Genomic DNA, 23,648 nt, shown 5'->3' with positions numbered 1-23,648 from the left:
CAGAAATAAGTTACCACGCAGACTGCACGTTAAATTACAGAAGCTAGATTTTTTATTTATCATTTTAATTTTGAGGTAAAGTCAATTTATGAACAACACAACCTAATATATTGACAGATTATATTCTACACCAAATAGTTTCATGCTTTACTGGTGCAGAAAGTTTAGAGAGCAGTGGTAAATAATTAACACACTGAGTCTGAGTCATGTCAAAGTCCAACATCAGCTGCTCTTTATTTCACTGGATTTGTTCAAATCACTTCATTACATCTGTACAACTCTACACAGACTTGTTTTTAATGCAGTATTATCATTGCATTATTCAGATTTATATCATTTATGTTACACACAACAGACCTGACTCACAGCACAGATGTAGCTGAAAACATTTAGCAGTAGGTAGTTAATATAGCTGTAAGGCACATGCACTGGAGTACTTCCTTTCTTGCTGATTTCTACCATTGTACTTTTTACTGCACCACGTGTATCTGACAGCCGGGGTTATTAGTTACTCTGTAAATTTGTATTTTACAGACAAAACATAAAACAAGCTCGTGGCTGCAGGTTGTGACGTGTTGTTATAGATTACAACAAGAAAATGCTGTTCACACAGGAATGCATCAGTAATAATGAAATAATATACGGTAACATTGCTCTGCTTTTGATACATGATTTTGCTAATAATTACATTAATGGCTTGTTCAGTGAAGAAGTATTTCTACAGTGTGGTGCTGCTCCTGTTATCAATGGGTTCAGGGCCTCAGTGTTGTGCATTTGTTACTGGGACACTTCACAGAACTGGATAACAGTGTTATTCGTGTATATTATATTGCTTCTTCTACTATGTTTCAGAAGGTCTTTTGCATTGTGATCTGAGATCAGCAGCACAGGCGTTCATGAGCAACAGAAGCTTCTGCAGATTTTAGAATTTACCAAAACAAACGTGTCTGACTGAGAAGTGCTGCAGACGATTCTTTTGAGGGTCCACGAATGCATCACTGCTGCCTTTGAGATGAGAGATTGAATAAACTGAGGGTAATGTGGTTCCGAATGGTGTTTTGTATTAAAGACATTAAACATTCTGTCTGATGTCTTTATGTTCTGTCTGCACCTGCTCAGGTGAAAAACGTCCCATTTTGCTGTGTCGATATGGGTCAAACTAACAGGCGAACAGGACATCTAATGGCTTTTAAGATAAGATAAACACAGGTGTGTACAACACCTCTGATCTCCATTGTGTAAAGATCACAGAGACCAAAAGGTAATCACCATCAACATCATTTACTGAATCAGATAAGGAAGCGCACAGATCAAGGACGAGCTGCAGTCACCTGACCTCCTCCACACACAGGGTCAGGGTTTTGCAGTAAAACCCTGTGTCCCTCCACAACAACATCTTTAATAATCAGCTGCTGTCCCTGTGTTTCTCCTGGACGAGCCCACAGATTTTCTCTCTCAGGCTCTCCTCCCAGTCTTTGCACCAGTCCGGGGTTCGCTCCAGGTTCTGGTAACGAGTGGCTAACTCGTCCAACGCCCGCACCGCCTCAGGCAGGTCAAAGGTCAGGCCAGCCCTCTCAACCGCTGCCTGGAACTTGGCTGGAGATGCTGTCGCAATGTAACACCTGCAATAACGGTTTGAGAGATTATTCAGAAGAGTGGAGGAAAGACCCGTTCTCCACAGGTGAGCCAGGTGTTGGTGCAACCTGAGGAAGGTGGGAGTGGCAACACTGGTCACATGTCTCTGTCCAACACCATTCACAATCCTGTGAAGCATGCAGGAATTAAAGCATCCAGACTTTAAACAATCACAGTTCACAGATCCACTTCCTGCTTCAGCTTTGCCTGACGATACTGTAAACACAGATTTCCTGTACAGTGAAGATTTACCTCCAGTCAGATTTACCTCCAACTAACCTGGTTTAGATCATCTGGATAAGCTGTTAGTTTGTTTACAGCCTGCATGATGAGTCATTTATATGAAAGTGTTCCCAGATCTCATGATTCTGGTGAGGATCAGGTTATCATAACTGAGCAGAACCACAACCACAACCTGTGCGCACTGGCATAGATCTCTAGGGATGTTAATGATGGTGTATGTCTGGGTGATAGAACTATCTCCATAATTATGACCAAAGATTCCCACAACAACAAAGATAAACTGATGAGTAATTGTTTCTATAAGACATCATGATGGACTGTGTTTCTCTCTTTAAGTTAACACAAACATCTTTCTCCTACACAGCCCCCAGCCCCCAGACACTGATGAGTACAGTATGTCTGACCTGTTGAGTCCAGGACTGTGAGGACAGCGGTAGTGATGCCACACAGCCACAGCTGTGTGTGGACACAGCAGGTACTGGTTTTCCTCCCAGCATCTCCTCATGGTCTCCAGGATCCCGTCATCACTCACTGATCCAGTGGATAGAACCTGTGACAGCTGGAAATAAAGCAGATGGTCGATGAAGCAAGGTTTTCAGACACGCAGAGGAAGAGCACACCTGGATGTGAACATCAGGTGCAGTGAATGTAGAATGGCCGGTACCAGCTTGCGGTGGTTTTCAGGCAGAGTGTGTCTGTGTGTGTTTTGAAACTCCTCCATCATGTTCTTCACTGAAGCTCCGTCTCCGTCCAGCAGCAGCCAGAACACCCGCTCCATGTTGTATGGGTCCTACAATCCGGCAGGGAGACACAGCATGAGGAGTAACACAACGTTTAACCCGTAACCACCTCACACGCACGGTGGCCATGAGAACCTTAAGCCCCGCCCTCTGTGGGTGGTCCAGAACCAGATATCTCAACCACCACGAGCCAGCCAGACATGAAGCACAGGTGCAGAAGTTCACTGTCCCCAGTGGATGAACCCTGATGTTTCCTCTGGTGCCACCATGACACCAAACACACTTTGGTGTTTCAGGAAATATCTACTGTGCTGACTTCAATACGTTACTGATCAGATGGGTGCTCCTCAGAGGTTGAACCCTCTCCCCCACCCACAGGTCTACATGTCATCTCACAGTGTGACAGGCAGAATTAGCATATGTACATGTACAATACAATGTGTTAGTTACTGAGCTTTAGAGGTGTGTATTTGAACTTCGGACAGAGCCACGTTAGCTGCTTCCCCCTACCTCCAGTCTCTACACAGAAGTAGGCTAATCATGCTAATCAGCTCTGTGCTCAACACAGTCGAGTGAATCATGTCAATCTTCTCATCTCACTCTCAGAAAGAGTGTTCTCTGACAACTCTTCTTAGCTCTCACCAAATAAAAGAATAAATAAATATAAACAGACCTAAACTCAATGTCATTTCAAAACTCTGGTGTTTGTAATGAAAAGCAGCTGTACTGATCAGGATTATTGGACATCTTCAAATCTGACAACACCTGATGTGATCACAGTCAAACTGTTAACAGAATAAAACCGCTGGTAAATAAACATTAATAATACTTTTTAAAATAGGTCACATTCCCTTCAGTCCATGTGCAGATGAACATCTGTGAATCTCTCACAGCTGTGACTGTGTGAGTGTACTACCTGGATGTCTATAGCAGGGGCCAGGGTCTGTGTGACGTCAGTCGCCATGGAGAAGTCACCAGAGGTCACCGTCCTGTGGACTATGTCATTAGAGTTCACCATGGCCACCAGCTTCAGAGGTACACCCATCCGCGTTACGATGAAGCCAGCTGAGACGCAGACAGAGAAGAAGAGACGGGGTCAGTCTGTGTGTCCTGACTCTGTCACTGAGCCTGTGCTTCAGGCAGGAGGACGTCTCTGCAGGGAAGATGTATCGTCCTCCACATGGACATCAGAGACAAAAGTCCCAAATAATTCATGACGGCACAAAACTGAACGAATCAGTGATTAAACCAAGGTCTTTGTTCCTGCAAACATTTGCTATAAACATTCATTAAAGCTGCAATCTGCCTGAAACATGTCCTCAGTCTTTCACTTAGGCTCTAATTCATTGATTAATCAAGTTAATCATTCACACACACACACACACACACACACACACAACAAACACAGCAGCTCTTTTTCTTCTTCCTGTCAGGAGGTCGCCATCATGGTTTCCAGTAAACCTCTGATTCTAGTGTGAAGAGAAGAGTGTGTTGTGTGTGTGTGTGTGTGTGTGTGTGTGTAGTGTCTGGTTTAATCACCTACCTGCAATGTTTCCTGCCCCCCCTGTGGGCACCACCACCTCCAGCTCAGGTAAGGCAGCGTCGGCCTCGGCCTGCTCCGGCCCGCTCAGCTGCAGGTAGGCGTAGATGAAGTGGGCCAGCTGGATCAGGACTCTGGACCAGTTCACTGAGTTGAGGCTCATGAGGCCGTGAGACTTGACCAGCTCCTGGTCGGCGAACAGACGGCGCAGAGGCCGGTCGATGTCGTCTGAGCTGCCGTCGGCTGCAGAGGCGGAGCAGCACAAACACGCCTGACGTCACTGAGACAAAGATCCGCGGCATTGTGGGTAAAGAACCACCACTGTCCTTTTTACCTGCAAACACGTGGACATTATCCTCCAGGCAGGTGATCATGTGTTTCTCTTGGACAGGAGTGATGCGTCCTCGGGGGTAGACCACCACCACATCCAGCCCAGACAGACCTTTAGCACTGTGGATGGCTGATCCACCTGTGTCACCTGACGTACCTGGACAGGAACAGGTGGAGTGAGTTTAAGTTTGGCAGTTAGGATAAATCATCACCTCAAGTATTTATGTAAATATTCTTTGTGTCTCCGACCAGAGGGGAAAACTGGTCGAGGTGCAGCCTCTCACCTACGAGAACAGTGGCTCTGTGCTTCTTCTTTCGCAGGAAGTAGTCGAGGAAACGCACGGTGCAGGTCATAGCCAGGTCCTTAAAGGCCAGGGTTTCTCCATGGAAGAGCTCCAGGATCGACAGACCCTCCTTCAGTCGAGCTATGCGGACCACCTCAGGCACCGAGAACCCAGACAGGGCCTCGGCCACCAGGACTGAGAGAGGGAGAGGAGGACGTTCGTACTGTTCACTGACTGTTCTTAATGTTCTTCATGTGCGCGACCATGTTTGAATGTATGTTATACAATTTTACATTTTTCTTTCATGGTAATAAAAATCATTGAGGTTTCAGTAACTGCTCTCAGCCACGCCCCAAGCCGAAGGAAGAATAAAGCAGCACCTAGAGGCAGGATTTTCTGTTGATCTAAAATTGACAACGTAAACTGGAGAAGGGCAAACAAGGCTCATTTCAAAATGTTGCATAATATACAGTATACCCTGCTAGCTATCCTATTGCCAAATTGACATTAATTCCCCCTGTATCTTTTATAAACATGATTTAGAAACAATTCCTCACCTATTTTTTGAGTGTGAAATCAAACTCAACCTTAAAGATATCATTTGTTACTATGATAACCCAAATGATCGCGCTCTTGAATATCTCCTTAACTTCATAATTCTAAATGCTAAGTTCGGGTTATGGGACCTTTGAGCTACATGTAGTGATGCCGGTGAGGATTCCTCCAGCTCACCCTCCAGGTCCTGTCTGGGGATCAGCTGAGCGGGGATGAACAGTGAGGAAACCTCCACCACCAGTCTGGGGTAGGGCAGCCCCCTCCAGCTCCTGAGGGTGTCTGGGTGCAGCACAGGAACGCTCTCCGGCATGAACATCCCCCCATCTGGAGCGTACCCCGAGAACAGCACGTCCCGGAAGTCCCATCCACGGACCCCACCCCGAGTACTGCAGTACTTCATCGGACAGACCTACGGATGGAAACCCAGTTTAGAGAAGAGTGTGACACTGTTGTACTCCACAGGTACCGACTTTAACTTTACAGAAACACCTGGGCTCCCTGTTCAAACGTAAACCTGCAGACAGAAACCTGTCTATACTGTCATGTTCACATTTTTTCTGATATGCAGATGCATGATTTTGTCTGGAAACAGTTCCCTCAATTTAAAGAACTTTCTATTCTGATATTGACTCTCTATTAGCACCTCGTCAGTCATTTAAAGGCTTAATATGTAAAGTGTACAGGGCGCTGTTCCTCACTCACCATCATTAGACAGAGATGGGAGCAGGACCTGGGTGAAAGCATGACTTGGGATACTATATGTGCACTGGGCTATTACAGTGTAAAATACTGCATCAGGCACACTGGAGTTGTCAGAGAGATTCCCAGACATAGATTCAGCAGGCAGCCGTTGTAAAATGATCCCATCTTCATATCTTCATACTTTTTGGAACCAAGCTGCAATTTACTGGACTTCTGTGTTTAGGACACTTTCAGAGGTCCTTGAACTGTGACACACAAAGCTCTTCATGGTGAACATGTGACCACAGCAGACCGAACACAGCAGGGTGGGTCCACTAATCCAGCAGACAGACGACAGTTAGTCTGAAACTGATGCATCATTCATCAGTTATGGAGGATCTTCTTCATCAGACAGTCACAATTCACAGCAGTACAGCAACACTCAACCTATGACAGCAGATACTGATAAACAGAGCATGAACAGTACTCACTCAGCACTGTGGAGGAACCAGGTTTAAGTCTCAGTCAGATGACGTGGCCTCAGTCTGTCTGCTGGTCTCTCTACAGAGACTCTGATCCGTGGACAACAGGTCGACCTGTCACTGTCAGGTCGACCTGTCACTGTCAGGTTGACCTGAATGTATTATCATTCGTGTGTTATGTTTCACTGTTATGATAAAATCGTTTATATCCATGTTTCCTCATCAATCTACTCTCAATATCCCATAATGACCATGAAAAAACTGAATTTTAGAATTTCTTTGCAGACTTACTAACAAGTAAAAACTGAAATATCACATTGACATAAGTATTCAGACTCTTCACTCAGTACTCAGTTGAAGCTAATTTGTCAGCAATTACAGTCTCCAGCTGTACACATCTGGATCTGAGGACTTTCTGCTGTTCTTCTCTGCTGATCCTCTCAGGCTCTGTCAGATTGTTACCTCCACCAGGGAGGTTCTGTTTGTTTGTTTGTTTGTTTGTTTGTTTGTTTGTTTGTTTGTCTGCAGGACTATACAAAGATTACTGAACTGATTTGCACCAAACGTGGTGGACAGATGGGACATGAACGAGTAAAGAACCTGGTAGATTTTGGTGTTGATTCAGTTAAAGGGGCAGATCCAAGAATCTTTTATCCCTTTTCATGACACTGTGTGATAGAACACTAATCAAAACTTTAATTAATTTCTCAGGGAATAAAGTTTGGCTCTTGATGTAAAAAATCAGACATAATTCTGGCAGCACACATAGAAAATCTTCCAGCTGACAGACAATACTGGAGGATAACAGCCAGAATCAGCCCAGATGTGGAAGTATATGGGCTTGTTACTGTTACTCAGTATTAATTATAAGTACAGCTATGTGGTATGTGGAATCAAATTTTTCTTCTAAAGATCCGGATTATTATTATTATTATTATTATTATTATTATTACTAACGGCAAATGCTGACGTCATCACTTCACACAACAGCTAATAAACTTTAATACAGCCGATTTAAGGATTAAAGACAATAATAAATTTAAACTTGAGGACTGTTTGTCCTTGTAAAGTCAGAACTTTTAATTACCATTAGAGAAGTTATTAGTGATAATGAAAACTGTCTATTTTAATGAGTTTCATGGAGTAAGTGCAGAGAAGAAGAAGTAAACCCAGACAGCAGTAAGTACTGACCTGCAGCAGCTTATGGAAAACCACACCGGCTCCGAGGTCAGTGAAACAGCTGTACAGGGAGTAAACCAGAACCAAACACCCAGTCCTGGTCAGTCCTGCTCCCTCAGTCTCTCCTTTTCTAAAACCGAGTAATACCGTTTCCAAACAGACACGGACCGCCTCACTGAACCGGTTCACTCAGCCCCTCCGAGGAGGTTCCGTTCTGACGTCTTCTTCGCGTCAGGCCGACAGGAGCTCATCACTGCCCCCCAGCGGCCACCGGGGGCACGCGGAGCCACCTTCACACAAGCGCGAGGCTGAATCTGGTTTAATGAAACCGCTTCACAACGAGGAGCCGTTTGATTTATACCATCATTCATTTTAATGCATGTCTGCAAACATGTAAAAACATATGTACAAGTGTAACACAAAGACGATACAAAACTGTGCTTAGAAAAGAGTGGAAACATGCAAATAACTGACATAGTATAGAGAGAGAGAGACACACACACGCACACGCGCGCACACACACAAGCACACACACGCACGGATAGAAATAAATACACATTACAGGAGGATCATGTGGATTCATTAGTAACAGTCCATCAAAGATTCAACACTTCTACACATGGTGAAAACACTGTCAGGCACAAACTATTTGTTTTCCCGCTCTTTTCAAACTGAACAGAATATTCTGGACTCATCTGTCTGGACACAGATCTCAGGGCTGGTGATATGACTGTGTCTCTCCACTGTTCACATGTGAAATGGAGTTAAACAAGAAAAAAAGAAACTAAAGCTTCACTTTTTATTTCATTTTTCTCAAATTAAGCTCTTTAAAAAGCATATTTTTCTAAAGCTCTGTTATGTTTCTTATTACAGATCTTATTTTCCTGGAAATCAAACGCATAACAACATTTAATTATTATGGAAGTTGTGATTGATAATTCCTCCAGTTTGCTTTTGGTTACTGAAACAGAAACAACTTCTGTCACATGGGCAGCACAGTATGGTTATATTAAACCATACTGTAATTGAATTTACAGAACAATCAATGTGTTACTGTGATATAAAATCACTGTGATAGAAGACTTTGGTCTGAAGACTTTAGTAAATGAGATTTCAGTTTTTGATTTCTGATAATTTGCATACATTTCTGAAAAAAAGTTTTCTCTTTGTCATTATGGATTTATCTATAGACTAGGTTTTTATAATACTGTGAAAGTATGAAAGCCTCAGTCCACAGAGAAATGCACACAGCCTGTATTCAGAAACTGAGCCTTAAAACCAGCCGGCAGGACTTCTGGTTGTTACAGAGCTCCAGAGAGAAGCCTGAGAGAGATGTGAAACTACACTGAGATGGTTTTTGGTTCTTAAAACCACAAATATATCTTCTTATGGATCAACACTTCAAATAAAACACAGAGAAGAGGAAAAGATGGGACATTTAAAGTGCCAAGTCTCAGCTTTAATGTGAGTTTACCAGTAGAGTCATTGACTGCAGAGGATTTTCCACTTAATATTAAATATTATAATTTAGTTTAACTTCATGTGAATCTGTCCAGTTACTGTTGAACACATAAACTCTGGAAACTTGGTGTTTAAAGGTCTCATCCAACACAGTTTTTACTATACTGATGTACAACTGCCACGTTAATGAAGTCTCTGTTATTCTTATTTCAATCTGAATGAGGCTCAAAGCATGTGACATATCGACACCCTCTTAAAATAATGGCCTAAGTCATTTTTTCAGGTTTTTCAGGAAACACAAAAAACTCAACAAAAGAGTCACACTTTTGACATAGGCCATTATACAACCGGGGGTAGAATTGCATGTTCCCCTCAACTGAGGATTCAGGCGATTTTACCAGAGGTGGCCAGCATCATGAGGGGGTGATTTAGGCAAAAAAAACATTTTTGTCAAAACATGACTTAGGCCATTATTTTAGGAAGGTGACGATATGAGATATGACATGTTGGTTTCTGCTACACTCAGAGAGCTGAACTCTGAGCTGAAACTCTGTCATTTGCACACATTTTACAGCCTGATGGATTTTTGTTTTATTTGTGTTAGTCCTGGGCTCACAACCGATCGAGGGGATTATAACAAGTCGCTTCTGGTTTTGTTCTTTTCTTCAGCTTCTCTGCAATCAGAGCTTCCAAGCTGTTTTTATTCAGTTTACAGTTTGGTGTTTAAATCATCCTGAAGTCTGAGGTCCTGCCTCCTATGGACTGAATATTAACTCATGATCCATCATTTGACTCTAAGCCTCTTGGATGATTTACAGTTAGAGTTTTATATAAAGACTGGTGGATAGAATTCATTTTTTAATAAAATGTGGCATTAAAAATAAAAAAGCTTTTGACCAACGCACTGGAATTCACTGGTTTCACATTTGAAAACACTGAATAGATTTCTCAACTTCCTGTTTCCTGTATCTGATGTCTAATACAACAGTTGTGATTGGTTACGTGATGGGATGCAGTGCATGACACAGTTCAGAATATCCTCCTCAGTTTTAAAGAAAGAGCTCTTCAGATAAACGTGATCTTTGAGCAGCTTATTAAAACACCTTCAAAGCACTGCACCGTTACACACTGTATGTTACACACAAACACACACAGCCCTCCACAATATTAAAGACCACAATTCAATAGTGTGTGAAGAGGGTGGTCCAGTCTGATCTTCTGTGGCAGAACAATCCGACGGGGTAAATCATGAGTTTTAATGCCCCATCCCACTTCAGAGGAGTGTTTATAAAAATTATTTTAAAAAAATCATACATTACAGAAATTCTTCAGTTGCCCTGGAAACAGTGTCTCTTACTGTTCTGGGCTTGTGTGAAGGGTCATGTCTGAAAAGTCTGAACTATCTACAAGATGAGATCAAGACTTCCTGTTTCAGGTTCAGGTTCATGGTCATCACAGATCTGAGTCCTTCACACCACTGAGAGTCAATGAGGTCAAAGTATAGATACCTCCACAGATTCACCTGTAAACTTGGCACCAGCTGGTTACTGGATGTTACAGCTGTGGTAGGTTTAAGCTTAATCTGTAGTTAATGAAGCCATGACCAACCAGCCACACAGATTATATGTTTGTATCACGTGATGAACTGAATAAAGAGGGGGGAATCAACACGAGCTGTTTCACACTGAAAATTAACCAAGAGGTTAATCTATATGTTTAACCCACAGGACTAGTCTAGATATTAACCAAGAGTTAAAAAGTGTTTTATTTGCTTAAACAAACAGCTGCAGGTTTGAGTTCAGAACAACAGCTGACCTGTGTTCAGTCCACTCCACTGTTTCATGTTTTAATCTAATAGAGACAAGAGGTTCAAACTAAACAGTAAGCTTTTTAACATGCCCTGACTCATTCGGACCTGTTCAGACCTGTTCAGACCTGTTCGCACCTGTCCGGACCTGTCCGGACCTGATCGGAACTGTTCGGACCTGTTCGCACCTGTTCAGACCTGTTCAGACCTGTCCGGACCTGATCGGACCTGTCCGGACCTGATTGGAACTGTTCGGACATGTTCGGACCTTTTCGGACCTGTACTAATTTGTCTTCATCTGATCATAAGTGGTCAGCTGTAAATTCAGGTATGAACACACCCAGAGCACACCGAGGTCACATTTGAGATCTAATCACTCAGACCACATTAGGAGCTGGTCTGGACCACGTGTCCAAATTCTACTCAACTACTCTACTGACGTCTCCTGAAACAGTCTGATTAGTCCCAACACAGTTTCATCATGAACCGAAAAGTCTGACTGGTTAAAAACACAGACACGTGTGTTTATTTGTATATGAAGCAGGTGGAATGTAATCACAAGTGGTCACTAGAGACAAAGTAAAAATAACATACACAGTGATTTTGTACATATCACCTACCCCAAATAGACCTACCTAGTTAACTTGAAAAGGTTGAGCCATGTAAATGAAGAGGAGGCGGCTGGAGCAGCAAACAGCTCTGGTACACTGACCACTGCTCCTTGGTCTCCTCCCTGACACAGGTCCCCCAGGTGTCAACAGGTGTGAACAGGTGTGAACAGGACTTATCTGACTGTGTGTCATGTGCAGTTAAGGTCTGTTCTGTTCAGATCGTTCAGAATTTAAATTTGGCAATTGTAGATGATTTTATAAACATGTTTGTGTTTAAAAATCAGAGCTTCAGCTTCTTTGGAAATTGTAGAGAAACATTTTATATTTCTCAAAAGGAAAAAATAGTTTTATCAACTAAAACATCTGTTAACCCACTGATGTCATATCACACTAATGTCTGTTAAAGTCAGTAAAATAACGATTCTCCGTGCCACATTATAAATTACTGAAGATAAACTACTATTATGTAACACATGTAAACCCAGGTTGGAGAATGTTCAGTGTGTAAAGCTCCGCAGTTTCCTCTGATTCCTTCAAAGTAAAAGGACTTTTATTTCCATTTGGACTGGGCGGCTCTGTTGAGAAATGATGCCCAGGAAGTCATGATTCTCTGCAGGTTACTTATACAACATCCAACAGACCCATCACTTCATGTTTAACCAGACAGGAAATAAACCCAGAAATACTGTCATTACTGTACTGTCATCATTGAACAGCTAAGGCAAACATGTTTCCGACATTAAAAAACATTTAAAAATTAAAAAACACACACTATTGCTCAACCCATTTAAACGCTCCGTCTCTACACACATGATCGCAGTGGGATTTATGTCAAATTCTCGGGCCCCAGGTCTGGAACCAGGTCTTCATGACAGACTAACATCGGTAGTGTAAGTTAAATGTGGCTCCCTCTGCCTCAGACAGTTATCTGAGCACAACATGTTTCCGTGGGAGAGACGGCTGTGAGAGGAGGAGGACCGTGTACCGAGGCAGCCTTTACCCACAATCCACCAGGAAGCAAGCGGCCTCTCCTGCTTGCTTTGAGGAGGCATTTGTTTCAGCACGTCCTCCAGTTTTTCACAGCAGCCCCCACTGACCAATCACACATCAAGTTAAAAAGCAGAGTGCTGGTTGCCCCAGCTCATCCGTCCAGGGTCTTCATCGATCCTCCCATGACACGTTTGACATGACAATGTTTGTAATGTTTGAGCTCCCACCTACCACGTCAGAGCGGGAGGCAGGGGGACAGGGTGGACAGGTTAGGAGTTGTCCTGCAGCTCTTTGGCCTTGGTCAGGATGGTGTGGACATCAGAGATGGGGTAATCCTGCAGGGGCATTAGGGAGATACATCAGTCTGTGTCAGTTCATCTCAGCTGTGCGAATATGTTTCTGTGTGTCGTTAATAAGTCTCACCTGCAGTAATCTCATGTTCACTGTGAAGTCTCCTGCCAGTAGGTTCTCTCTGATCAGTCTGTGAACACACAGAAAATAAACCATGATTCTCATACAGAGTCAGAGTCGCTGCTGCAGGAGGGAACAGAGTCTGAGAAACTCACACCAGCATAGCGCAGCAGACCAGGATCAGGAAGTGGAACCGGTCCTCGTCAGAAAACAGGGTGTCCCAGATGCGGATGACATCTGGCAGGAGGAACTCCTGAGATAACAACAAGGTCAGCCAGCGGAAGGTGAAGTACTGAGGCTTGATGTTCTGCTCTTCCTGAGAGGACAGACGAGGAAAAAGAAAGTCAGTGAATTCGAGTGAAGCTGTTCAGAGGACACACAGGACCCTCACATGACTGGAGGACTTACAAAGGTTACTGTTCATTAGCAGTCGGGACATTTTACTATTATATGAAGACTGCACTAAAAACTTAATCACTGACCTCCAGAGCTGAGGAAGATCTGTACCATTAAAAACAGACACTTCATTACACCAACCCAGGCAGCTCAGGACACATATGAACTTCAGTTGAACTTTTAGTGTTGTTCATAATTAACCATTATGCCATAATAAAAATTTGACATGTTAATCTTATCCATTAAACAGTTAAATATCCTGGGACATCAGAAGCATCTGAGCAGATGTTCTCCAGCGCAGGTGTCACAGTTAACAGATCGACCCACATCACGGCCACATGTTGCTGTGTCTGAATAAAAACCAGGACACCAGCTCTCTGCTCTGCTGAGCACTGAACCTGTTCACTTTAGTTTGCGGTTTAATGCCAGTGTGACTCTGTGTCAGGCGAGCAGCTTCACACGTAGAGCTAGATAAAGAGAAAAGGACCGTCGCATTGTGTGACGATCTGTGGGAGGGGCTTCTCTCCTGCTTGTGTGTGTGCTCGTCTGTCTCTCTCTCAGACTCCACATGTATTCACTTATTAATCAAAGGTGGCTTAATGCAGTTCTGGATTGGTGCGGTCACATTAACCCCTGTGTATTAGCATTTTTTTTAAAGGGTTACGGACACTCGTCTTTATAAATAGTATATTTTAATCTCGTTGGTTAACGGTTATTGGTCTGTAAACGAGAGTTGGTTACACAGAAAAAATTCAAAATGAAAATCCATATTTGAATACATTTTTACATAGAATGAGGACTGTGGGTTTTGTTCCCTTAAGACAGGATCAGCAGTGACATAAGAAGAGATCTCCTGACAGAAAAAGTAGACTAAACACTGTACAAGTTGTTGTGAGTGTCGTTTTAAGACAGAAGATGTGAACCAATCCTTTATTAGGCTCAGACTCTCTGCCTCCATCTCACTTTCTTCCTCAACCCAGAGTTATTGAATGATTTTCAATCGTGAGGATTCACCTTTCTTTGTCTTGTTTGATAGTAAACTATTTATCTCTAGGTTTTAGTCACTGAGCTCTGTGAGCAAATAATCAATAAATAATCAATCGAGGAAATAATCATTTGTTAGAATGCTAATTCAAACATCAGACTTATTTTAGGGTCTGAGCCGCTCCACCCTCTGCATTACGCAACATGTTGTCAGTCACGACCAACATGTTTACACGGTAACCTCGAGAAAAGTTTTATTATGATTCTATTTTTTGGTCTCATCACTGAGATCTACAGTCTCAAGTGAATTCATGCCTCAGAGATCCGAGCTGCTCCAGCAGCATAGAGCTGTCATGGGCAGACGGCAGAACCAGGAGAAGAACTGTGACTGAGCTGCTCTGGTCACAGAGTCCACAGCTGTAAAAGAGAGGGAACACAGCTGGAACCAGTGGCTGTTACAGCTGAAAACATAAGGTCTGAACTGACAGCTTGATTTCTGATTCATATCACTGAGGTTTGGAGACAGTTTAAAACTTAAATGCCCCTAAAAGCATCTGAGAACGTGCAAACGATGGGCACGAAGCCTCGACCTCACCAGCTTGAGATAGAGCTCCATGTCTTTATCTTTGAGCATGGAGTACACACTCTCCATCTTGTAGGTGATGCCACACTGGGAGTCATCCAGGCTCTTGATGAAGTTGTCTCTGTTCTCCGACATCAGGTTGGTGAAGCAGAAGAAGGTGTCAGCTTCAGCGTGCTCTGAACAGTGAGCAGAATCACACCAGGGTTACATTTAATTCCTTATGGGTGAAACACGGTGAATAATGTTCAGCCCAGGGGTCACTGACCTTTCCACTGACTGTTGGGGTCCGTGGCAAACGTGTAGTAAATCGGCCCGACGATCTCATTCATGCCCTGTACATAGGCGATCCCAGGGTTGAGTTTGGCGTAGATGAAGAGGATGCGCTCCACCACCTCCCAGTGTGCTTCACTCCCATTGGGCAGCACTTCATACTCATTAGATGGATACAGGTTCAAGGCCTTTCCAGGAGAGCTCACCTGAGAGAACAGATTCAGGTAACCAGGAAGTGACCAGCTCTCCAAAACAAGCAGACAATGTTTACGACAAAGTACAGTGATACAGTCTAACTGAAAAACAAGGAGGAGATTTCAAAGTAAAATCCCTATGAAAGAAAACTGGACATTAGCAGTAACATGAAAACAATAATTTAATAGTTTCTCTTTCTGTGAAGCTGATCTGTTGGACAGCCATGTGACAGCAGGCGCTGAAAGTGAATTTATATTTCATATATCATGAAGTCAAATTTGATTATCCTTGAACTTCTCAGGACATTCCTAAAGACTAATCTCTGTCCATTACACTGAAATTTAAATGTAGACTAGTCGACTAGTGTAAAAATAAGAAATCATTCATCATCAGCAGCTACATACAACATTGTTTTCATTCTCTAGATCAAAATCCTGCCAAGCCCCGGACCTCCCTCCTCCAGACTCCACCTGAAACGGTCTGGATGTTGTACAAAAATAATTACCTCGCCCTGAATAAAAGTCCCTCCAAATTAAAAACCCTTTTATTGGAGGGAAGGAGAGGGCTGCCTCTCCGGACCCTCTCATATATAGGACCCCCTGAAACACAGTGAAACAGTCACTTACATTGGTGACTCCACTGCGGTTACGGTTCACAGTCTGAGCCTTCAGGGTGGTTTGTTCAACTCGTCGACGCAGCGTCTCATAATCATTCTGAGGGTCCAAGATGAGCTGGCAGGGGTACTCGGTGGGGCGCTGGAAGAACGCCATGTCCGGGTACAGCCGCCTGGAAAACATGCAAACACTTTTTTCAGCTACCTGGATCCCTTCAATAGGTCAGAAGAAATGTATTTCTTCTACACACAGCCAGGCTGTGGTGTTTCTATAATCACAGAGTAGAACAAGAACAAAGGGATAGAGTAATACCTCACATCCTTGTCAATCTGCAGCAGAATTTCATTGTCTTTGAAGTAGGTGTTCCACCTGCTGTCTGGGTTTGGATTTAGAGGCTGAAAAAGTTCAAATCAAAACAGAGACAGATTCAGTTTCTTCCCCAGTCAGACACAATCTGTTCCACGTAGGAGCGAAGTGTTTACATTATCAGCTGCAGTGAGAGCTGAGCTGATAATGATGGTGATGATAGTGGTAAAATCAAGGCAGAATCTGTGAGTCGCAGTCAGTGTGTAGTTTATACAGCAGTGAATGAGAGTGGGACAGTGCTCTACCTGTGTTTTAAAGCTTATATGTGAAGACCTGTCACTACTGATGTTTAGATGTTGAAATTCTGAGAGAGAAGACGCCTGCAGCTTCATTTTAAGGTTTTGTATAAACTCGTAGTTTATAGTGTGAGAGCAGGTTAGAAATTTCTCCTGGGGTAGAAAATCCACAGGGCCACAGTCTGGGTGATCACATGACCGACTGACGAAAACAGCTGGACAACTGTCAACTTTAGGCCTTAATTCTGTCAAAGAGCATCAACCTATCATGACGCCGATCACGACTGTGAAAGGTCAAAGTCTCAAGAGCATTTTACTGTTTGAATTAAGTCTGTCGCTGCATGTCACAGCAGCGAGCTTTAGAAAGCCAACACTGAAGAACCAGAAGCTGCAGTTCCTCAAATGACCACTAGTCTCTGGCTCCAACAGTGAGTGAATCCCCATAGACTCACAGAGGCTACGTCCATCTTTATTTACAGTCTGTGGTCTGAACTGAGATGAATCCTTTCTCTCATAGACTTCAATTTTAAAATATGCTCTTTATAATCACTGTTAATACACCACAAATACAATTTTTTTCTTCTGGAGCCTTGCAGGAGAAACTGCTGGCAGGTTGTTGAAGGTTGGACTGTCACACAGTGTAAAGTTATGTGACTGTAATCAGCTGTGTGCGGAGCAGTTACACAGTCAGCTGAATCATAGTTAAATATTTACCATAAAACAACATTAAACAGTGTGTCTGGACTTTTCCTCTCTCTGCTGTGTGTTAGTGTTGAATCTTAACATCAGCTGTCGTACAGTCTCAGGAGCTGTAGAGCTGCTGCTCAGTTAAACAGCCACATCAGAAAAGAACAGTCTGCTCACTGCCTCTATAAGAGCTGAGGTACACTCTACTTCACACAGCAGACCCTTCATTCACTCAGGCTTCATCTTAGTGAACACCAGGACAAAAGGAGACTGGACTCACGTGGTCCTCCATGGTCACATCTTCTCTGGACAGGCCCAGGTTGGCTTTGGCGATGCCGGGCTGGATGATCATTTCCTTTAAGAACTGGGAGTACACGTCCCTGTGAGAGAACCCATCAGTCAAACCTTCTATATATGTTTACAGTAAATATATATACACATGTATATATACACACATTTGTAATTTCTTTCTTTTTCCCTTTCATCCCAGTTGGGTGTTAGGTATTAATATTTTTCCCCTTCTCCTCCTTTTTTTTTTTTTTTTTTTTACAGTCTAGGAGGAGAACAGATACTTGGGGTAGGGGGGTGGTGGAGTCAGGACCATCCACCAGTGGGAGAAGCAGATAGTACTGGCCAATGATTTACAACAGAAGTCTCAGATGGTTTTTATTTCATGTTTCTGTTTCAGAGAAACAAAGGTTTAAGAGCAGGTCAAGTTCAAGGTTTTAGGAGGCTGTTTTAAAACAGTGCTGAGGTTTTAGAGGATGCATCAGGTCTCAATGGCCGACAAGCATGAAGACGCTTCTGGGAAACTATAATCTGTATTTTCCAACTTTCTCTGGACTTTTATTGACTAAACATTTAATCAATTTATCAATAAAATCATATCCTGGCATTAAAAACACTCATCTAACATTCACTGTCCAGTGTGAAGAAGCTGAGGTGAAAACCTTTCTGTCAGCTCAGATATAAACAAGGAGGAGGAAACACTGACATCATAATAAACAGCAGCAGGTTTGGTTAGTCACAGTTAAAGAGAGTGTCTTTTTCTTTTCTGATCAGCTAACGACATTAGCTAATGTCATCAGCTGTGCTGGTTGATAGCAGGTGATTGTGTGGTTGCCTAGTGACACTAAATAAAGGTTCCACCGAATAGAAGTGAAGCTGTGGCTGCTAAACCTACAGGCTGTGTGATCAGTAACATGTCCCACTGACCTCTGCTTCTTCAGGAACGACTCCCACAATGTCTGATCCAGAGGGAGGTAGTTAAGAAGGATCTGAGGACAGGGTGAAACAAGCTCCAGTCAACAACACACATCACCACATGCTACAAGTCCATGGAGTCAAATCTTCACGTCACATTTTATTTACAACCACAACTGGTTTATTTACATTTATTGTAGAATAAAGATGTAAAGATGCTGCCTTGCCGAAAATGTGTTGTGAACATCTCCCACACTGCTGCACCCATTGACAGAAGCATCATTACCACCTGGTGTTCAAACCCACTAAACTTTATTTTAGACTCACAACGTACATTCTGAATTAAGCTTTAGGAAATGTTTAAAAAACTAGTCTGGAGTAGTGGATATGTTCATGGTTTAAAACCATGTTTTTATCTTTAAAAGTCTTCAGATAAAAGAAGAAGTGTAGTGTTCTGTATGTGGTTTGTTCCTGTTGAAGAGTCAGATATGTTTTCATGAAATGTGAAGGTTTTATCTGAGCTGGCTGCAGCTCTCCTTCCTGTCCACATCTGGAAGTGTCCTCCAGCTGGTTTGCATGGCAGATCGTCTGCCCTTGATGTTTGAGTATGCGTGTACGTGGGTGGATAAAAGGTTCTTTAAACGGCTTTGTCAACTCCAGGGTTTCCACTACTCTCACACATGATCTCCCATCCTGAACTTATCCAGACTTTAAAAGTAAAGGCACATGATCGTTTTCAAGTTATCTAATTACAGGCCTGAGTGTCTGTCACAAAATCCTGCTGCTAAATTCAGATCAAACTGGGGTGCTGGTCATCGGCCCGACACAGACACCGACACCATTTAGCTCATGTCACAGTAACTCAGTTACTGCTCTCCACAACTGTGTGACTTGTTAAAGTCTGACAGGTGCTAGGAGTCTAATTCACACCTCTGTTTCATTGAGACCTGATTATTCAGAGAATGTAACCATATTACACCAGTTTTAGTTTCTCATCTCTCTGTCCATGTCAGGTCAGACTTCATGTGCAGGCTTTTCATACCTGTCTGCCCTTCTAAAACCTAGAACCTTGTATGTACAGTAGAGTCCATGTTGTACTAACTATGGGATTTCTCTCTAACCCTCTGTTTGTTAATCACCTCAAGCACATGAGCGTCCAAAGTGTGTGTCCCCCCCCCTCTCCCTTTTTCCTCCTCTCCTCACTCACTCTCTGTGCAGGACCCTTGACCATCCTGGACTCTCTCTCTGTCAGTGCCTCATTCCAGATGCTGTACAAATGCTTACGCCCCTTGAGGCAGAGATCTGTGATTTGTGATACTGGTGTGCATAAATAAAATGTGACTTGGTTTAACAGGGTGGGGATTCTACTTTATTCAGTCTGTCCCTGCTGGAGAGTGAACAGCAACTAACATCTGTCCACAGCTGTCAGTCTGACGTCCTGTCAACACCAACAGATGAATCAGTGACAGACTGTCCGTCTCGCTCTGTCTGTGCTCAGTGATCATTAAAGTCTGACAGTCCATGTGTATCTGTATGGGAGAGACTTATGACGACGCCCTGTAAGTGCTGCACATTTTTGTTTTGCTAATACAGGCCTAAAAACTTAGCAGTGTCATGGTTTAGTTGAGGAAAAAAAATCCTCTTACGGTTTTGTCAATGAAATGTTTTAACAATTGAGCCCATAAAATACATTTTACACTGTTTTATATTATGTTGAAATTTGAAGCAGCTTTATACTAGTCACTGATCAGTGTCAATGTCCAGCCCTGACATTTAGGTCAAGAATATGAAAAAGGTCATGCATTAGGCTCATTGTGGTATAAACATATGGTTACTGAAACAGAAGCAGGACGACTTACCTTCCAACAGAGCGCTCGGATGCCTCCTTCAAATGGGATTCCTGAGTTGAATAAAGAGAAGGTCAAACACAGCACAGCAACAAAATAAAACTACACTAATATTATCAAGACAAAACACATGGAGGTGTGACAGTTACCATTGAAGCAGAGCTCCCTTAGGGTCTTCAGGTTTATGTTTTCTTCACTTAAGGCCACTTTGAACTCCTGTATTCTGAAACCAGAACCAAGACCAGGTCAGGACCAGTTTAATGACAGCATCGCTGCTCAGTAACAACAACACAACTCTCACACTAATGTGATGGAAGAATCATTATTGTTAACTCATGGTCTGTTTTCTCTGGAATAAATCTTTAGTGACGGGAAGTTTAGAGAAAGAGTTTGGATTAATAATCATCAATACCAATACTTTAACTCTGCTTCATTTCAGAGGGAAATAATTCACTGTATCATATCAATATGGATTTAGTAGCAATTTTAAAGATTAGACACAAAAATCTAATTAGGGCCCTTTAATGTCTTTGAGTTGTTTGTGGTTCCATTAAAGGTTTCATTTAAATGTCAACTGTTGAAATAAAATAAACTCAAATAAACTGTTGAAGGCCATAAGAGGTAAAATGATCCAGTATTTCATAATAAAATGAGAGAATCTGTGCTTTTATGTCTCCCATAACTGACTGTACCTAGTATTTAATGTACATTTTGAGTGTGGTGAAAATATATCTTTTGTTAAATGAGGTGGTCAATAAAACATATTCTTTGTATTTTTATCATTTGACAAGCTTACAGCCTGTATCATTTGACCTAACGCATATTCTATCCCAGCCGGTCATGGGGGAATGTTGGTCTCTGTAATAATATTATTGAGTCTAGACCTGCTGTACATGAACAGAGCCCTGAGATAACCTCTGTTATTTTGTGCTATAGAAATAAAAATTGAATTTTCTACCGTAAGTTCTGTCATTTTTTCAGTTAAGAGCCATCTGCATATTAACCTTCATTTAGGGCTGAACAATTAAATCAGAATATTATCAAAGTCTTAATCTGGCCAAGTGCAATATCCACATCATAGGAGCTGGGACTTGAAAGTGTCACACTTCAGTTCAAATGTGTCACAACTGACCACAAAGGAAGCACTGTGGTGCTACAGAGACACAGCAACCTATAAATAATATGTTCCAGATGTAAAGGACCACGTTTGTTTGGTACAGGCCTCATCTTAATTTTAATGAGGAATTTTTCAGAAAATGCAAAATTTACCATTCACATGATGAATATGAAAATATCAATCAAGCTTGGACAGATCACCACTTCATCATGAGCCAGAATAGAACCTGTTAACTATGGGCTGAGATGGAGGATAGTCATGGGATGGTTTATATTTGAGGGGATAAAAACAACATTTAAAATAAAAAGAGATGCTCAAAACATATATAACTAACTACTTTCAGTTGTTGTTCCTCATAATTAACAATATAGATTTCCACTGTGGTTGGAAATACAAATAAGTTGAGACAATGACAAATCCATGGATAATGGATTAAAACATTTTTCTGAACAGGCTAATCAGTCATTAGCTCATTCAACGTCAGTTAAACTGTAAATAATCCACATTAGTTTCCACCCTGTCAGAAACACACTGTCAGCAGATTCAGTTAGCTGGATGATAGCTAGCTGCTAAACGGCTAAGGCTTGAGGAAGTATGAGAGTATGATGTGTCAGCTGATGTGCTAACAAGGAGCTAACGTAGCCACTTAAAACGATGAGGTTGCTGGATCAGTTAGCATCTAAAACGCCCAGATGTGACGTCTCAAACTGAGAAAACTCACAATAGCATATACGAAGTGTGTGTTTTTTGCAGCTTCTGTCTAAAACCTAAAGTTAGCATATGTTTGGTTAGCTGAGCTGCTGCTAGCTAACACTGAAGTTAATGTCAGTTTTGCGGTAAGGATGCTAGCTGCTATAATAAATGATGCAACACAAGTTTCTGACCATCCGTCCTGAAACAACAAGGGTTTCAGTGTGTCTCACCTGTTCCTGTAGGCGGTAGACATGTCTGAGGAGGTGGAGGTGTTTTCCTTAAACTCTGTCCACAAGGAATGAATTATTGGCCAGAGGGAAGTCCTCCTACTACTTCCGTCTTCACCACAACACTGAGGACAGACCCCGCTGCAGTGTCCTCCTACACTGAAGCCGTCTGTCCTCACAATGGCTTCACCTCCAATAAAACTGGGTATTCTGTTTAAAACAGGAAGTAATGTCATTTTCATTTAAAAATAAAGCTCTTATTTATTTACATTTTTATTTATCTGTGGATTCAGTAAGCTTACATAACACATTCATATTCAGTATGACTAAGGTTTGTTTTTTCTTTTTTTTGTTTGTGCATTTACACAAACAGGTTTTTTTTCTTGTATTTAGATTTTGGGCAGTAAAATCAAATTCAGCTAGATTTCTTTTTTTCGGTTCTCATTAGTAGTAAAACAAATTTACTATTCAATGTTTGGCTTTCACAATGAAAACAGTTGTCAATACATTTATTTGAATACTGTACTTCAGTGTATTTTCCAAAGGGTTTTTTTTTTTTTTTTAACTTATGATTTTAACTCCAAGACACTTTTAAGACAAATGTTGTACTTTTGACTCCCCTACATTTAAATGAAGTTGCCGTCCAACTAGACAAAGAATGTAGAGGTTTGTGACTTTATTTAATTCCAGATGAACTTTCAAACAGACAGCTTGTGGTAGTTGCTGTTCTTTTGTTGATTCAGTTGTGTTTTATGAATATTGACATTGTATCACAGCCTATGGTACAAGCTTTTTACTCTACAAGTATTACATCTACAGATATTATTATTGTTATTATTATTATTATTAATATCATCATGACCTAAAAATAATGTTTAGGTCAACAAAATGAACACCCTTTTTTTTTCACGCTGTTCTGTTGTTCCATAGATCATAAGTAATACAACAGTGTTTTACTGTGAGCATAATGCCCTCGCACTTTGGTGTTTTTTCAACAGGTTTCTCATTTACATGTCTTTATTTAAAACCTAATTGATGCTCAGTGTTCAGTGTTTGATGTTCTCTTGTGAATAAATTAAAAATACCCTTTGAATATGTAAGTCAAAGCAATTTGTTAAGTTTAGTTTTAGTTTTAAATTTAATTGATTGATTATGAGCAACTTTGTTTGTTTGATTAACTTGTTTGCTTTATTGAAATTAGATTTTTGATAATATTTTTGTTTGTTAGTTATTTGTTAAGCATATTTAGATTTGTATAATTAGTATTTTTGTTTATTTTTT

General features: G+C 41.8%; 2 protein-coding genes across 4 annotated transcripts; both read right to left on the bottom strand.

Moving 5' to 3' along the window:
- Positions 1–204: 204 nt before the first annotated feature.
- On the bottom strand, positions 205–7,886 carry thnsl2 (threonine synthase-like 2). Of its 2 annotated transcripts, XM_023397895.2 has the most exons (10): positions 7,682–7,886; positions 6,500–6,642; positions 5,505–5,736; positions 4,773–4,967; positions 4,493–4,645; positions 4,162–4,401; positions 3,535–3,683; positions 2,543–2,668; positions 2,283–2,437; positions 205–1,622 (listed from the first exon to the last, which is right to left on the bottom strand). In XM_023397895.2, the coding sequence occupies exons 3-10, from the start codon at positions 5,725–5,727 to the stop codon at positions 1,406–1,408; spliced, it is 1,458 nt and encodes a 485-aa protein (XP_023253663.1). In that variant the 5' UTR covers positions 5,728–5,736; positions 6,500–6,642; positions 7,682–7,886; the 3' UTR covers positions 205–1,405. The 2 variants fall into 2 exon arrangements, with proteins under 2 accessions (XP_023253663.1, XP_023253662.1); XM_023397894.2 differs by lacking the exon at positions 6,500–6,642 and having other exon boundaries at positions 7,682–7,885.
- A 132-nt stretch (positions 7,887–8,018) lies between these two features.
- tbc1d13 (TBC1 domain family, member 13) lies at positions 8,019–22,548 on the bottom strand. 2 transcript variants are annotated; one of them, XR_015436618.1, is made up of 13 exons: positions 22,371–22,520; positions 20,480–20,553; positions 20,343–20,383; positions 18,496–18,557; positions 17,561–17,660; positions 16,304–16,386; positions 16,004–16,163; positions 15,178–15,388; positions 14,925–15,088; positions 13,105–13,265; positions 12,962–13,019; positions 11,126–12,873; positions 8,019–11,065 (listed from the first exon to the last, which is right to left on the bottom strand). XR_015436618.1 is itself a non-coding variant. In XM_023397870.2 (12 exons), the coding sequence occupies exons 1-12, from the start codon at positions 22,391–22,393 to the stop codon at positions 12,808–12,810; spliced, it is 1,203 nt and encodes a 400-aa protein (XP_023253638.1). In that variant the 5' UTR covers positions 22,394–22,548; the 3' UTR covers positions 8,019–12,807. The 2 variants fall into 2 exon arrangements, 1 of the variants encoding a protein (XP_023253638.1); XM_023397870.2 differs by having other exon boundaries at positions 8,019–12,873; positions 22,371–22,548.
- Positions 22,549–23,648: the final 1,100 nt, after the last annotated feature.

The sequence above is a fragment of the Seriola lalandi genome, unplaced genomic scaffold, assembly GCF_002814215.2.
Source record: "Seriola lalandi dorsalis isolate HSWRI2012SDOR001 ecotype SW California unplaced genomic scaffold, Sedor1 jcf7180002054939, whole genome shotgun sequence".
Classification (NCBI taxonomy): Eukaryota; Metazoa; Chordata; class Actinopteri; order Carangiformes; family Carangidae; genus Seriola; species Seriola lalandi.
The sequence above is the reverse complement of the archived record's forward strand: the minus strand, read 5'-3'. Positions and strand labels throughout refer to the sequence as shown.

Bases quoted from the DNA above. Each gene is read 5' to 3' on its own strand.
- thnsl2 (XM_023397895.2), bottom strand. From the start codon at position 5,727: ATGAAGTACTGCAGTACTCGGGGTGGGGTCCGTGGATGGGACTTCCGG. The intron at 4,968-5,504 runs GTGAGCTGGAGG...TCCCTCTCTCAG, and splicing joins CCCCAGACAGGACCTGGAGG to TCCTGGTGGCCGAGGCCCTG. The intron at 2,438-2,542 runs GTACCGGCCATT...CTTTATTTCCAG, and splicing joins CTGAAAACCACCGCAAGCTG to CTGTCACAGGTTCTATCCAC.
- tbc1d13 (XM_023397870.2), bottom strand. From the start codon at position 22,393: ATGTCTACCGCCTACAGGAACAG. The intron at 16,164-16,303 runs GTATTACTCTAT...CATGTTTTCCAG, and splicing joins CAGATTGACAAGGATGTGAG to GCGGCTGTACCCGGACATGG. The intron at 13,020-13,104 runs GTGAGTTTCTCA...GTGTGTTCACAG, and splicing joins GTCTGCTGCGCTATGCTGGT to ACTGATCAGAGAGAACCTAC.